Here is a 14,731-nt window from a genome sequence, read left to right on the forward strand (position 1 = left end):
GGGGGCGATGCATGCTATAAACTCTGAAAGGTGCCCAAACTTTTGCAGACGCCATTTTTTGTTTTCTGTTATTTTGAAAGTGTAAATGATGGAAATAAAATCAAACGTTTTGTGACATGTTATACGAATATCTAATCTGTCATTTGATTCCCGTTTATCTGAGTTAACGGGGGAATTGTGATAAAAGCTGTGAATACAAAGAACTCCAAAGATCGTTTTACTGCATTATCAACCATTTCTCAGAATGATCCAACCAGATCTCCAACTCAGTTCTCTAGACTTCCAGATATTGTAATAAACATGAACGTGCCTGGTAAAAAGCCGATAGGAAGCATGGAGCTGCTTCAACAGCTACTGAGTCAGGACTGGGCCAAGGTGGCCATTGCTAAATGCAAATACAGAAAGTGTAAAATTATTTATTTAAAGACAGGACTTTGTGCCTGTAGGTGATAACCATAGATTTAAATAGAAATCTATAGATCTATTTTTAAATATATAATCTATAGATTTATGGATGTAAAGTCTCAAATTTGGCAATTTGTCCGTAGCCAACTTTGAATTTTAAAACCAGACGTGACCATTTTTGATGAAAGGGTGGAGCTTGGAAGGATGATGGTTACAAGAGTCATCCAGTTACACGAGTCATCCAGTGGAGATTTACTGTTGGGTAAAAGCAGATTTCCGAGTAGGCTACTGGCAGCATTCATTTGCAGGTACGACAATACAGAAAATCGGTAGACTTTACCTTAAGTTAACTGTTAACGCTAGTGGTAGTTTTCTAGCTTGGTTTGCAGAATGTTGAACAAGGCGTTTTTAGGCAACAAAAATGTTCCAATTTACTTTGATGAAGTGAAAACACAGTGAGACAATCAACGTCAACACAATTAACACAGACACCAAAAAAAGTGCACAGATATTTTAGCGTACACAGTGACATGGATATGCATTGCTAATCCTCTGTCATGATTGATGGGTCAGCGTGTAGCCACACCTTAAAGCATCCCCTGCTTTATTGTCAATTCTTAAATATATTACATTATAATTAATTGAATGGGACTATAATTTACAAAATGAAAACCATGCTGCACTGAAGAAGACATGAAACTAGCAATTGAGACCAAAATCTCATGAAAATGTTTACTGAGGTAGTAACAAATTAAGTAAGAAGTAGGGTAAATTCTTTATAGGGTACCATGGAATCTGACTTAAGTGGAGTGGAGTCTCCCCTTGCTGGAAATTAGATACAATGCAGGTTTAATAATGCATCATTCACAATCCTCTTACAAATATTTTCCATCATTCATCAAACTCAGAAGTTGACATTTACTTGAATATAAGTCAAGTTGCATTGTCACACTGAGCAAACAAAAACACAAGTTTACATTTCAGCATTACATTACCCTTTGCTTTTAAAGATGTGAACCATTACATAGCTGTTGACACAAACAGGAACCAACATGTCAATAGTGAAAATACTGTTTTTATTGTTTTAGCCCAATTGGAACCCATTCATTGTATGTCAGTATGCACATAGATCTATGGAATGAAGCTGAATTACAATGTAAGAGAAAAGAGTAGGCCGAATGTGAAAAATGTCAAATTTTCTCTAATAAAAACAGCTATCTCTGCTCAATGCAGGTCTTCAGGAATCTAAAATGTTGCAAATGATGGTGCAATACTGCATAAAAAATGAATCCTTTGCCCATGATCAATGGCAGTGGTATGAGGTGAAATCCATCCAAGTGCATTTATATCCACATCCTCAAAAAGGGTGTACCAATAATGTAATAATAACCCATTCAGAAAAGACATGTCAAGAGGAAAGCACTTGCACACTATGGTATTTTTATTTATGGTATATTATTTCAACCTGCAATTAACTAAAGTTGGACATCCTAAAAACAGGCCTCTGTTAATGTTTTTTTTTCATTCCTTTTTTTTTTAAGAGAGTAAGAGGCCCATACTATCACTTCTCTCAATATCGGCTAAGCTTTGGTGGGTCAGATATAATCACTGGCAACAGTGCCTCTGTATTGACCTGTACCTGTTTGTAAAGAAGGCAAATGCATTTAGAAATATTGTTTGTTGAACTAAATGCAGAGCCCTTTGTGTGAAGTGTCTGCACCTCAGTCAGTTGCTCCGTCGAGTCAAACCATTCGTAAGCAGCAAAAACTATTTGGGCCATTAGCAGGGCTTTCAGAGGTTGAGTCTGCTTTAAAAAAAAACTGTGCTTAAATAGTGCAGACAGTTTTTCATGGCAAGTCAAGGACATTAAAGTTATCCAAGTTAGCTGTTTACATTACTCCAATTTCCATTCCCCATCAGGACTTTAACCGAACTTATGTGAGCTGCTGCTGAGCTAACGTTGACATGCTATTCCTGAATAGTAGTGAATGTGCATGGGTCAAGACACCTTTTCCAGCTCCTGAAGGTATGTTCTGTCCTGCTTGTTAAACAGGAATGTATCCTTGGCGGAGCCCAGGTTCTGTTTGCTCTTATCCTCCAAGACTTCTGTTCCAGTCAAGTCATGCTGCTGCTCCGCATACTGTAGATGATGGCCTATGGGGATTTTAGTCTGGTGTGTGCCCATCTTAGAACAGTGGGAGATGATGACTGACAGAGGGGGGCGGGATACTGTTATCAGACTGCCCCCTACTGGAGAGACATGAGAAGGGCAGCGGCATGAGCTTTCACAGCTACTGTTGCTGCTGCTGTGTTCAGGGAAAAGGTCAACGCTGAGGCTGTTTGCCTTGAGTCTGATGGAGTCGGTGATGCTGTTGTGAGTGAAGTTGTGTTGACTGCTGCTTCTTCCAAACAGCTCCTGCTGGCCCAGGATGTGGCGGCGGATAATCTTACGGAAGGTCTGTCGGAACTCCCGGATGCGGTAGGCGTAGATGAAGGGGTTGATCACAGAGTTGGCATGGGAAAGAATAATGGCCACATACATGATCCAGGCCGGAGGACGATCACACAGAGGGCAGAAGAGGGTGAAGCAGTTGATGATGTGTAAAGGCAGCCAGCAGACAGCAAACAGCCCCACGATGATGGCCAGAGACTTGGCAGCCTGGACCTCTTTCTGCAGCGTTGAGCGCGACTTCTCTCCATGAACCACTTTGACCTCCATCAGCTTGAGCTGGTGGCGAGCAGCCATGAAAATACACAGGTAGATGGCTAGCATCAGCACCAGGGGAATCAGTACACAAGCCAAGAAGTTGAAGTAGACCATATACTCCATGACCACCACCCCCTCAAACAGGCACTTCATCAGACCGGGCGGGCAGGTGCTGTTGCTGCTCTCAGGCAGCTTGTGCCAGCCCATCATGGGGGTCAGACCGATGATGATTGATAAAACCCAGCAAATGGCGATGATACCTTGTGCCCGCTGGCCGGTTACCAAGCCGTTGTACCTGGAGAAGGAGACAATACAAACATCAGAGACTGTCCTCCCCCAATAAATCGTTCAAGCAGCCATTTCAACTCATATTTATGTTTATAGTGACGGCACCTTCTAGTGGCTGTAGTAGTTATGACGGGAAAAAGCATGAAGTAAGGTGACAAAGTAGCTTATAAGAGCTTCTACTGAACAAACACAGGACCTTCTCTGTAGATGCCAGATCACACCCAATACTGACAACGTAAACACATAGCCTAAGCATGCTGTCAACACTTGAGCTAGTTGCACATCCAGGGATGCAGCAGTCAAGACATAAAGAGTAAGCCATTTTATTTAATATAGAGTGTTTAGTGGACTCTGCTGCACTAACATCAACCCCAACCTGCCGTCAGACACCGCCTACTTAGAGACTGGGTCTGTCCGAGGGTTTTTCTAAAAGGTAGTTTTTCCTCACCACTGTTGCTTGCTCTAGAGGGAAATATTAGAACTGTTGGCTCCATGTAAATTATAGAGATGGTCTAGACATACTCTGTGAAGTTTCTTGAGATAACTCTTGTTATGAATTGATAGTATAAATAAAATCGAATTGAGCTGATTTGAATTAATATGCCTACAGAAAAAAGAGATATTTGAGAATCTGCCGCTTTCCAGGCAAACTGTAACAAGAAGGTTTGAGAACATTGCAAGAAACCTGGAGATTCAAATTCAAACTTTTCTTCTTGGCTCTGGACAAAAGCTGTGATGTCCACGACACATTCCAGTTTCACATTTTTGTACGTGGGATAACAAAACACTTTGAGATAACAGAGGATCTGGCAGCAATGCGATCAGTGAAAGGGATGCCGACTAATTCTGTAGTTAGACTATAAACAAAATAGTAATAGCACTTTGTAAAGTTAATGGAACGCTGTTCTTTGAAAAATGGAAAAAAAACATGCACATTTTGGTCACAATTGCATTCATGAATGTTGATTAACATCTAAACATGATTGCATTTTGTCCTACGTCTGCTTCACTTTTTTCATGTCTTAATCCTAACCTTTGTGCCCTTACCAGTCGCAGGTGATCAAAGACCTTAGAATGTACTGCTTTTTATAAAAAGAGATCAAATTAATATTGAGCAGAATTGAGTTTAGCCTCCACAACGGCCCCTCTTTTTCAAATTCAATTAAATAATTAATTGCCCACCCCTGGTATAGGGTTACTTTCCACTGGCATGAGTCTCCAATAAATGCTTCTAAACCAAACACTACACAGTCAAACTTGTTCCAACAGGAATATTATCTGAAACTGGGGAGAAATTGTTTACGTCAGCAACCAAGAGTGTAAAAGTGTTGATTGGTGTTAACGCCTGAGCAGTATGCTTGTGTGTTGACGTTGACATGTGTATCAGGTCCAATCTAGCATCTACCAAGGAGATTGGTTGAGTCCTGTTTGCGGCAAGTTTTTTTTAACTTCAAGGATTAAACAGAGTTACGTTGGAAGTGTGATTGGAAGTGAAGTAGAGTCAGGTGATAAATGATACCCGATAATGCAAATTGGAGTTCACTAAAATTAATGTTACGTCACTTTGTGCATATGCAAAGACAATGTCTGACTCAGTAGTTGTCTCTGGACCCCTGCCAAACCTGATCAGCTGGTTGTCAGGGGGGTGATAACTATAAGGCGTTCGGATGCCTGGTCTGGTTAGGAGAGACGTGCATTCCTCCCACTTTGGACGGAGCCGCTCTCAAATGTTACCAAGTCTATTATTGGTCATAAACCATGACAACCCAAGTTGGAATCAGAAATCACAGGTGCAATGCTACAGGCTTCTCTGTGCTTCCATTGGAGCAGTCGCTCACTCATAGTCCCATTATCACAGTGTCTGTCCCCCAACTCAGATCAGTTAAATCAATGGTAAACAAAAGAGAAGCTATATTTAAGAACCTAATTGGAATTAAAACTACCACTGCAATGACAGAACAGAATAGGAAAATTAGATGTGGAGTGTTAAACATTAGATCGGTGTCTTCTAAAGCAGTACTACAGTAGTAAATTATTTGATAATTAAATTTATCGGTTCTGTAGACCGAAATATGGCTGTGTCATGAAGAATATGTTCTTGAATCCATTTCTCCTAGTCATATTAGTATTCAAATTTCTCAAGGCTCTGGCCGAGGAGGGGGCGTTGCAGCCATCTTTGATTCAAGCCTGTTAATTAATCCTAAACCTAAACCAAACTATAACTTGTTTGAAAGCCTTGTTCTTAATGTTTACATTCAACATGAAAAATGTTACAGCCAATTATATTTGCATGAGGGGCTAGAAATAAACGGCCAATATTGTTGTATGGTTTGGAGGAGTTGTTCAGCTGTTTGTTAGCTGATAACTCCTGTCTACAGTCAATATAAGAAAGTTTCCAACAATTATCTCATGATAGATAAGCCTGTACACTGTCATTAATAATCTTTTGTATACAGTATATGAAGTTCCTCCTCGACTGATAATTTGATTAGCTGATTGTTCTGTGGAAGCACTTCTTATGCCGGAACTAAAAGAGAAAGAATAAACAAACAAAGTCCTCGAAAGGAAGAGTCTATTTTGAGTATGCCTGTGTGGGAGAGCAGCTGAGTTTTTTGGCTTGTTTCTATCACATTCTTGAGATGTTGAAGTGCAAAGGTTAATGCTGCGAAAACAAATTAAATATGAACTTTTGTTGTGAGATCTCCATTGCCTGGGCCCAGGAAATAGATTAGACTGAGCTGAGAAAATAAAGAAAAAGTTAAGACATCAAGTTATGGTACATTTCAAACACATTCTCTCTGTTTAAGAATAGCCTATTAAATAATGCACTTTGGTTGTTTCTTCTTTTTCTTACTTTAGAAGAAAGTATGTTATCCTCTGTTTTTATTTCATTAATTTAGGAGAAGTGGTTAAGTAAATTCATAGTGTATTTTACCTTATACTTAAAGTTAGTATTATATGTATCACTTTACCGTGCAATGCCTGGATAACTGGCTAGTGTAAATAAAGTACATCTATCTATATAATAAGTCATTAATAAAAGTTTTTTATTCTATTAGGTCTGCAGTTGTACATGTTCTCAATATGGATTTGTTAAACTGATTTTAGTCCAAGTTATCAAGTTTTTTGTCAACCTAAAAAGTGAAAGGTATCTTACAAATGATCTATAAAGCATAACTAAATACTTTATTAACCAATAACAAAGCCACTTCTTACAACTCCTTTATTAACATTGTATTCCTATTAAAGGAAACAGTCCTTTAACTGCAGAAGAGCTACTCACAGCCCTTGGGCTCACTGACCTGAGAGGTATCTTGATTGCAATGTAGCGATCTATAGCAATGGCCAGCAGGCTGAAGATGGAGCTCTGCGTGAGAACCAGCACGAAGCAGGCAATGAACAAGCAGCCATAGAAGTTGGAGCAGAAGCCGGTGCTGATGACAATGGCAAACGGAATGGCCAGGACGCCCACTGCGATGTCGGCCACCGCCAGCGACACCACGAAGAAGTTGGTGATGCTCTGCAGGTTGCTGTTCAGGCCCACGGCCCAGCAGACCAGCACATTTCCCAGCACAGAGAACACGGCAATCAGCAGCTCTAGGACGATGTAGAAGGAGGAAGCAATAGGGTCTTCCGGCATGGTGAGACAAATGTCGAGCTCACTGATGAAGAGGGAGGAAACCTCACCTCAACGACCATAGCTGCAGCCTGGCAGCCGCTGAGCTCAGCCTCCGCACCTCCAACACTTTCAGAAACATCCACCAGACTACCCCAAGCAGATGTGGTACCTCCTCAACACCTGCTTGTCTCAGAAAGTTGGAAAAAAAGGTTTCTTCAAATAGATGGAGCTGTCATCTCTCCTAACTCCGCACACAGGACAAAGTCGCATCCATCCACTCCTGGAAAAATGTTCCTCTGCTGTCCTCTTCCCTCAGCGCCTTCCCCTCAGTGCCTTTTTCCCATGAACTTCTGGAGTGGCTGAGATGATGCCGAAAACGCTTCACTGGAACATCATGTGGCTAAAGAGGTGCAAAAGTGGAAAAGAGGAAATGCTTTCACAATTAAGGAAGTGCATTTCAACAGACACACACTTGCAGTGTTGCAGGACTATATCAATATTTCTCTCTGCTAAGACTCAAGGGTTGAACTCAATCTTGCTTTTAAATTCAATAATGTCTTCCTTTTAAAAGGCATAACTGTTTCCCAAAATTCTCACTACAATTGAATGTGCAGGTGGGGTCAACTTGCCTTAAAGAGCTTTTAATCTAAACAATTTGATAGAGACTTCAGGTGGTAATACTTGGGCATTTAAATTCAACGATATTTCACCAAAAGCATCAGCTGATTCGAAATAAAGATTTAAATTGCTCATGAATCAGGATGAGCTCGGAGTAGAGCTGCTGCTCCTTCGCTAAAGGAGCCAGTTGAGGTGGTTCAGGCATCTGGTGATAATGCCCCCTGGGTGCCTCCCTATGGAGGTGTTTCAGGCACGTCCAGCTGGAAGGAGGCCTTGGGCAAGACCCAGGACTAGGTGGAGGGATAATATCTCCAACCTGGTCTGGGAACGCCTCGGGATACCCCAGTTAGAGCTGGTTAATGTGGCTCATCTTTACTAGATGCCCAAACCATCTCAACCGGTTCCTTTCAATGCAAAGGAGCAGCGGCATGGGCGTCTGGGTACCTCACCTGGTAGAGCGTGCGGCCATATCCATGGGCTCTGTTTTCAACGCAGCAGACGCCGGTTCAATTCCGACCTGCGGCCCTTTGCTTGTCATTCCCCTCTCTCCCCTTTCACGTCTAAGCTAGCTTGTCACAAATAAAGGCCTAAAATCGCTAAAAAATTATCTTTGAAAGAAGCAGCGGCTCTGCTCCGAGTTCCTTCCAGATGTTTGAGCTTCTCACCCTATCTCTAAGGGAGACGCCAGCCACTTTCCTCAGGAAACCCATTTTGGCTGCTTGTGCCCTTTTTTCCCCATTTATCGGTCCTGGCATGTTGCCAACACTGTCAGTCATGTCTTTTTTTTTTTTTAGATTATTTTTTGGACTTTTCCCTTTATTTTTAGTGAGAGTGGATTGACATGAAAGGGGGAGAGAGATAGAGAGATGGGGGGTAACACGCAGCAAAGGGCAGCAGGTCTGATTCAAACCATGGGGCGTACACTCTGACTGGGTGAGCTAGAGACTTGCTTATGTAGTAAACATTTAATGTATTGTTGTAATGTTAAAGGTATCAATCGTATTGGCAAAAACAATTTAACCTCAACTCTGCAAAGAGTTGGAGCACATTTTGGGTTTTAAGACCCTCAATACCGTTTTAGTTTGCTGTCACAGCTTCTTCTTAGCGAAGCCCTTTTTACTCATGCTACCTTAGGTCTTCAGGGCATTGTAGTTCTAAGCAGTCTAAGACATTTGGCCTATATGTGGTGTATTCTCAATAAGTGAATCACAAGATTGTCTGATATCTGTGAGTCAATGGCCATAAAAGGCTCAACAAACAGACATCTGCTGTTCTTTTGGGGCTGAACTCCCTCCAAGTGAAGTAAGAGAGATAACAGCTGTGCTGGAACACAGAGGTCTTTGCTCTTTGAGGCAAGGTTTTCCCTCTGGGTTGGATGAGACTTTTTTACTTGTTATTTCAAGGTTGATAGTTATCAGTAGGTTTATTTTGTTCATTCTATTTGACTTACACATTAAGTTTTTGTTTGCCTCTTTCCTTTAGCCCTTGGGTATTTATTTGTCTTGATGTGTGGTACAATGTTGCAGTGTATTATAATGTCTGATACAGCAGAGGTTTGTCCAAAATAAAAATCCCAGAGGACAGTAAAGGAAATAATGAATCTCTGAAAACTACAGCTATGACTCTCCCATACTAGTAATGTATCCAAAATAACAAGCTGTCCTGAGATGGAATTATGACATACATCGGAGAAACTCTAGGGAGTTATAGTGAAACAAGGGAAGGTGAAGTATTTCAGGCTTTGGATCGCATGAATTTTGCTCAGAAATGAAATTTAAAAGAATCATGTAACTTGTGTTCAGATAAATTCAGATGAAATGTCTTAAACAGTTGGTAAGGGAATTAAATACTATTTACTTAATTTGCCTCAAACCCTGCTACAGCATCACCAATAAAACAACAAATGCCCTAATCATACCCCCCCATGCCACGCAGAGGAAGTACAGGAGGAGCAAACATGAAAGCACTCAGCTTCCTGTTAACAGACACACTCACTGTACGCTGCTGATGGCAAGCTAAGTGACAACATGGCTGCTGGCTGAACATGCTGACAACTGTCTTCTGTCATTAGTGAGTCGATTGCAGATTTGAGTCATGCATGCTCAAATTTAAACAGTTTACAGGATAACGTGTCATACTCAAATTTGAGAAATCCATGAAATAATAAACTTAGCAGAAGATGGAAATCATTTCAAAAACGTTTTATCTATCTATGAATGTTTGATTGCTAACGTTAGCTCAACATGCCATTGTTGTGTTTGATTGCTAACTTGTAGCCAGCAGTGAACTTTGTTGTCCATTTTTACTGTACTGACATTACAGAAGTCTCTCGTTAGCATCTTGCATAGATACATACTGTATCTCTCTGAGGCAAGGTACTGTATCTATGAGCATCTTGTTAGCTACAAAAATGATCACAGCTGCACTCAACTCCTATCGGGTAGTGCCAAGAGCAGCTCTGTTAAAGGTCCAATGGCATTCATTTTATGAGGTTTTTAAACATTAACATGCATTCCCCCAGCCTGCCTATGGTCCCCCAGTGGTTAGAAATATCGATAGGTGTAAACCGAGCCCTGGGTATCCTGCTCTGCCTTTGAGAAAATGAAAGCTCAGATGGAATCTGGAATCTTGCCCATTATGATGTCATAAGGGGCAAGGTTACCTCCCTTTTCTCTATTTTGCCCGCCCAGAGAATTTAGCCCACCCATGGGAGAGAGAGAGACATCATGGCTTTCAAACGAGCAACGTGGCACACAACCCCAGCCTCCACTTTGCCCCCCCCAGTGGCTGTAATTCTGGACCAAGGCTGAATTTTGGGAAAGAGACTTCAGATATGCTATTAGGGGACCACTAAGGTCTACATAAAAGACCAAAGAGCATCATGTCATGGAACCTTTAACAAGTCTGCCCTACTGAATTGTCCATTAGCTAAAAACTGATCACACCACCAAAGAAAGTGTCCTACATCAGTTGTTTTCAAAGTGGGTTCCGGGGAAACCTCAGAGGTCCTTGAGGGGGTTTCAGGGGGCCTATCATTTCATCACATAAAGTAACACAATGGCAGAATGTATGACTATTTTAATGATAGGTTTTTATACACTTTCTAAAAGCAAAAATCCAATGGGGGTCCGCGGTCTAATTTGTGTCATTTTAGGGATCATTGACGTGAAAAGTTTTTCGGAAAAACTTAGAGTTGCAAAGATTAATCAGTTAATCGATTAGTAAGTCAACTATCAAATTTATCACCAGCTATTTTGAAAATTAACTAATCGGTTTGAATCATTTTTTATGATACAAATTAAGTAAGAATTCTCTGATTCCAACTTCTTAAATGTGAATATGTTCTAGTTTCTTCACTCCTCTTATAACCAAGTTAGATTATAAAGTAACATTACAAATTGTGTAACATGATACACTTCCCTCTCTCTTTATAGTTCTACTTGGACTCATGGTAAGATTAACACACTTGTATGCCCTGGGGCCTAATTGTGCAGTAGCTGTGTGGCCCACCTGCGTGTAATAACTTGCATTTGGATGCAGCATTTACATGTTGACACGGAGCCAGCAACATCAACAAGCAAAGAAGACAAGGTAACAACCTGCCATAAAGACCCATATCATTTTATTTTGACATTGTACTTTTGTTGTCCATATTCTAAAGCAAATTTGCAATTAATCACCACAAACCAACTGACACATTCACAGGGCTTTAGGGGCCCCTCAAGCTGTAGTTCAGCCCAATTTGAACTCACACAAATACATATAGATCCAACTCTTTCCTCTGTATGAAAATGTTGTGCTGAATATGGTCTTGACTGAAAAGTTGACTTTTTGTGTCATATTTTTCACCTTCTTTACATGTCATTTTTATGCATCTAACGAGCCTCTTGGTTTTAGATTTCGCTATCTTCATCTACTGATCTATTAATGACTTAAATGAGACTTGATGTGCTCTCAGCCTTGACTTGTTCTGGACCCACTTTAGACCGGGATGATTCTAACATGACTTAACCCAACATTGGAATTGACTCAAGATACCAACATATCTAGGTAAATGTTGGTTAAAATCAAGTTGCTTATAAAAACACCAACCAGGTAAGGTGGGCAACTGCCCCAGGCTCCAGGGCCTCAAAAGCCCCAGAGTTATTACGTGTCGCTTGAGTTTGGTATTTTTATTAATTGCAATTTATTGTTTCAGTGTTACTCAATCGGGTAATACAAAAAAAAGGGAAATAGGGAAACAAACGAGGAACTATCTGCTAGTAAACCATTAGATAATGAGTAACTAATAACATTTTATAGCTAATGATGAACTACTACTACGTTTACACGTGGCCGGCTATTTTCATAAATGGACATTTCAACCTCTCCAGTTTCAGAAATAACATTGTGCACAGCTGTTAGTTTTCAGAAAAGTGTTCGGTTACATACCAGTGTAAACATGCGTGTCAGAGCATGCCAAACCTGTAGGTGGGAGTAACGAGAAGCTCAAGCCCACGTTAGCCAATCAGAATCCCCGACAGTTTATGAAGTGGACCAATAGATCCCGTTATTCTGGACGGAGGCCAGTGAAGGACAATAGAATCACTTTTCCGGTGATGGCTAGGTGTTACTGCACAGCCTCCAACTGAGCTTGACAACGTAGTTGTGTTTAATGTTGCTTTGATTATCATTAACGCACACATTTTATTTTCAAGTTTGAATCCTCATTAAGGAATTTTATGTTACCTTGTCACTGACTGACTGACAATCTGCTGACTGTATCTCGGTCCATTCTGACACCAATTGAGTCCGTGTTTCCTTAACTATTCAGGTTTGTGTATCACTTTACTTTGGGGTGACACAGTAATGTCAACTAATTGGGAAAGTAATTAGTATGATTGATTAACAGATATTTTTCTGTTAATATGATATTTCTGTTAACTCATTAAACTATATAGTCGTCCATTAGGAATTAAAGGGGAAGTACTTAAAGGTGCAATATGTAATACATGTCCTGTATTAAATCCAAAAATTACCACAATTCGTTATCAGATATTAAGGACACATGCTAAGTTAAAATAAAATCTTTTCTGACAACCATGCTAACTATTTTCTCCTTTAAAATTTCTGTTTAATGGCAGAATGTCTGTCTGTGTTTTGGCCTGTGTGTTTACATCAACTTCCCATTTTGCCAGTCGGGCCATGTTGCCAGATATTCCTGTAAAAATGTGAACCCAGCGCTACAGCTGTAGCCTACATGTAAGCAGCTAACAAACAAATGGGATCCAAGTCCAAATGAGAGACAAGAACGAGAAAAAGACAATTTTACTTAACCCTCATGTTGTCTTTGGGTTAAATTGACCCGTTTTCCTTTATCAATGTTCTTTTTAATTCACCAATTGTAATTACCCAAAAAAACATGATTTATTCCACACAATGCTCTTTGGCTAGTACAAATCTCTACTTTCATTACTTTTGGGGTGTCTTATTCAATTTTATAGCATTTGAAAAAAGAAATTGAAGTAGTTTTGCAATAGTATTATTATTAAGTATTATTATAATAGTTGACATATTCCAGTCTGTGATTATCCATCAAGATACATTCCTTTAATTTTAGTCTAAATAATTCCTGCTTTTCTAACTCAAACATTAGGTATAATTTCCTCTAAAATAGATTTATTGACCATAGATTCCCCAAAAAACTGAAACTAAAGTTAATAAGATAGTGTTACATAGTGTTGAAAATGTCAAAAAAGTGACAAACATTACAAAAAAGCGTCAAAAGTGTTGAAAAAAAGGACAAAAATGTAAGAAAAAGTTAAAAACAAAAATGTTGATTTTTAAATTTTGACAGGAAGACAACAAAAGGTCTAAGTCACATAAAGGTGAATTGCAACTTTGCATTAGATGTTGAGTCTTTTTATCCGGGTGTACCAAGAACATTCTGGATTGCTGATTGAAAATGTAGTATTACATTTAACAAGCAATACAGGCGTCACTAAAAAAACTGATATGTTAATATCCTTGAACATATTACTTCAAGTCCTGAATAATCCATAGTACAAAGTGCTCGCTGACATTTTGTGTTGCCAAAATGAAAATGATGATGATTGAGGTATATGATGCAATAACCAATGTGCTAAGCCCATCCTAGATGGATTATTAATCAAACCAGTGCCTGTTTTTTGAACAGGCAACCTTCATCAATGGTTTTGTTTTGAGGAGGAAGTTAATTTAGAAGAAAAAAACATATAGGCCGCCCTAGGCTTAGTGTATAGTGGCTTAGGGTATTTTTAAGTGGGTATTGGAAATGCTGGAGCTGGTATCACGTAGACTACACTGCAAACATCACTTTACCGTGTTCCTCACTCATTTACCACATGCTCTCTGTCTGATATGCTTCACACGCACACGTTGGTTGGCCTGCATGCTGTCTGTTCACTATGTTACAGCCTGTTATAAAGGCACCATAACACGTTCAGATCGCATGCATAAAGTCTGATGAAATCATAGGCTACAACATGTAAACACTCAAATCAGACTGTTGAGGCTATTTAAATGCATTAAAAAATATTGACAATTAAAATGACTCACTTTTTTTTTCTTGATGTCCACTGGGCAAAAAGTAGATTTCCGGCGATGATAACACGCTCAACCTAAAAAAAAATATACCACGCAAATGATGGTTTTCACTTCCCACTGAGCCACAAATGTGACACTTCTTCAATGTAGGCTAACCAGCGCCTGATCACTTCACCATGCTGGGTAAGTCCGGCAAATGAAAACACACTTAAAGTCTGATCAATTTCTCCAGTTCGCATCAGTGAAGGACTTCAGACAGATAAGATCTCTTCAGACAGATGAGATCCCAACGAACAGATGAGATCCCTCTCTCTCACTCTCTCACTCACTCACTCACAAAACACATTGAGCCCGCTGTAAGCGTGTTTCCTCTCCGGATGTGTATTCAGATGAGTCTTTTGATGACACGTGTAAAACCGTGTCTGTGTTGAAACCTGAGACACAAAGAGGTAATCCTGATCCTGGCACACACGTGCAGTTTTTTTACTCAGTGACTGCAAGAGACATGTCACAGATGTAATTACTGTTCT

General features: G+C 40.0%; 1 protein-coding gene across 1 annotated transcript; it reads right to left on the reverse strand.

Moving 5' to 3' along the window:
• Positions 1-1,460: 1,460 nt before the first annotated feature.
• Positions 1,461-14,463, reverse strand: adora2aa (adenosine A2a receptor a). Its single transcript, XM_034872478.1, has 4 exons — positions 14,214-14,463; positions 11,603-11,607; positions 6,703-7,419; positions 1,461-3,407 (listed from the first exon to the last, which is right to left on the reverse strand). The coding sequence occupies exons 3-4, from the start codon at positions 7,038-7,040 to the stop codon at positions 2,405-2,407; spliced, it is 1,341 nt and encodes a 446-aa protein (XP_034728369.1). The 5' UTR covers positions 7,041-7,419; positions 11,603-11,607; positions 14,214-14,463; the 3' UTR covers positions 1,461-2,404.
• Between the last annotated feature and the right edge of the window lie 268 nt (positions 14,464-14,731).

The sequence above is a fragment of the Etheostoma cragini genome, chromosome 5, assembly GCF_013103735.1.
Source record: "Etheostoma cragini isolate CJK2018 chromosome 5, CSU_Ecrag_1.0, whole genome shotgun sequence".
Lineage (NCBI taxonomy): Eukaryota > Metazoa > Chordata > Actinopteri > Perciformes > Percidae > Etheostoma > Etheostoma cragini.

Bases quoted from the DNA above. Each gene is read 5' to 3' on its own strand.
- adora2aa (XM_034872478.1), bottom strand. From the start codon at position 7,040: ATGCCGGAAGACCCTATTGCTTCCTCCTTCTACATCGTCCTAGAGCTG. The intron at 3,408-6,702 runs GTCAGTGAGCCC...CTCCTTCTCCAG, and splicing joins GCAATCAAGATACCTCTCAG to GTACAACGGCTTGGTAACCG.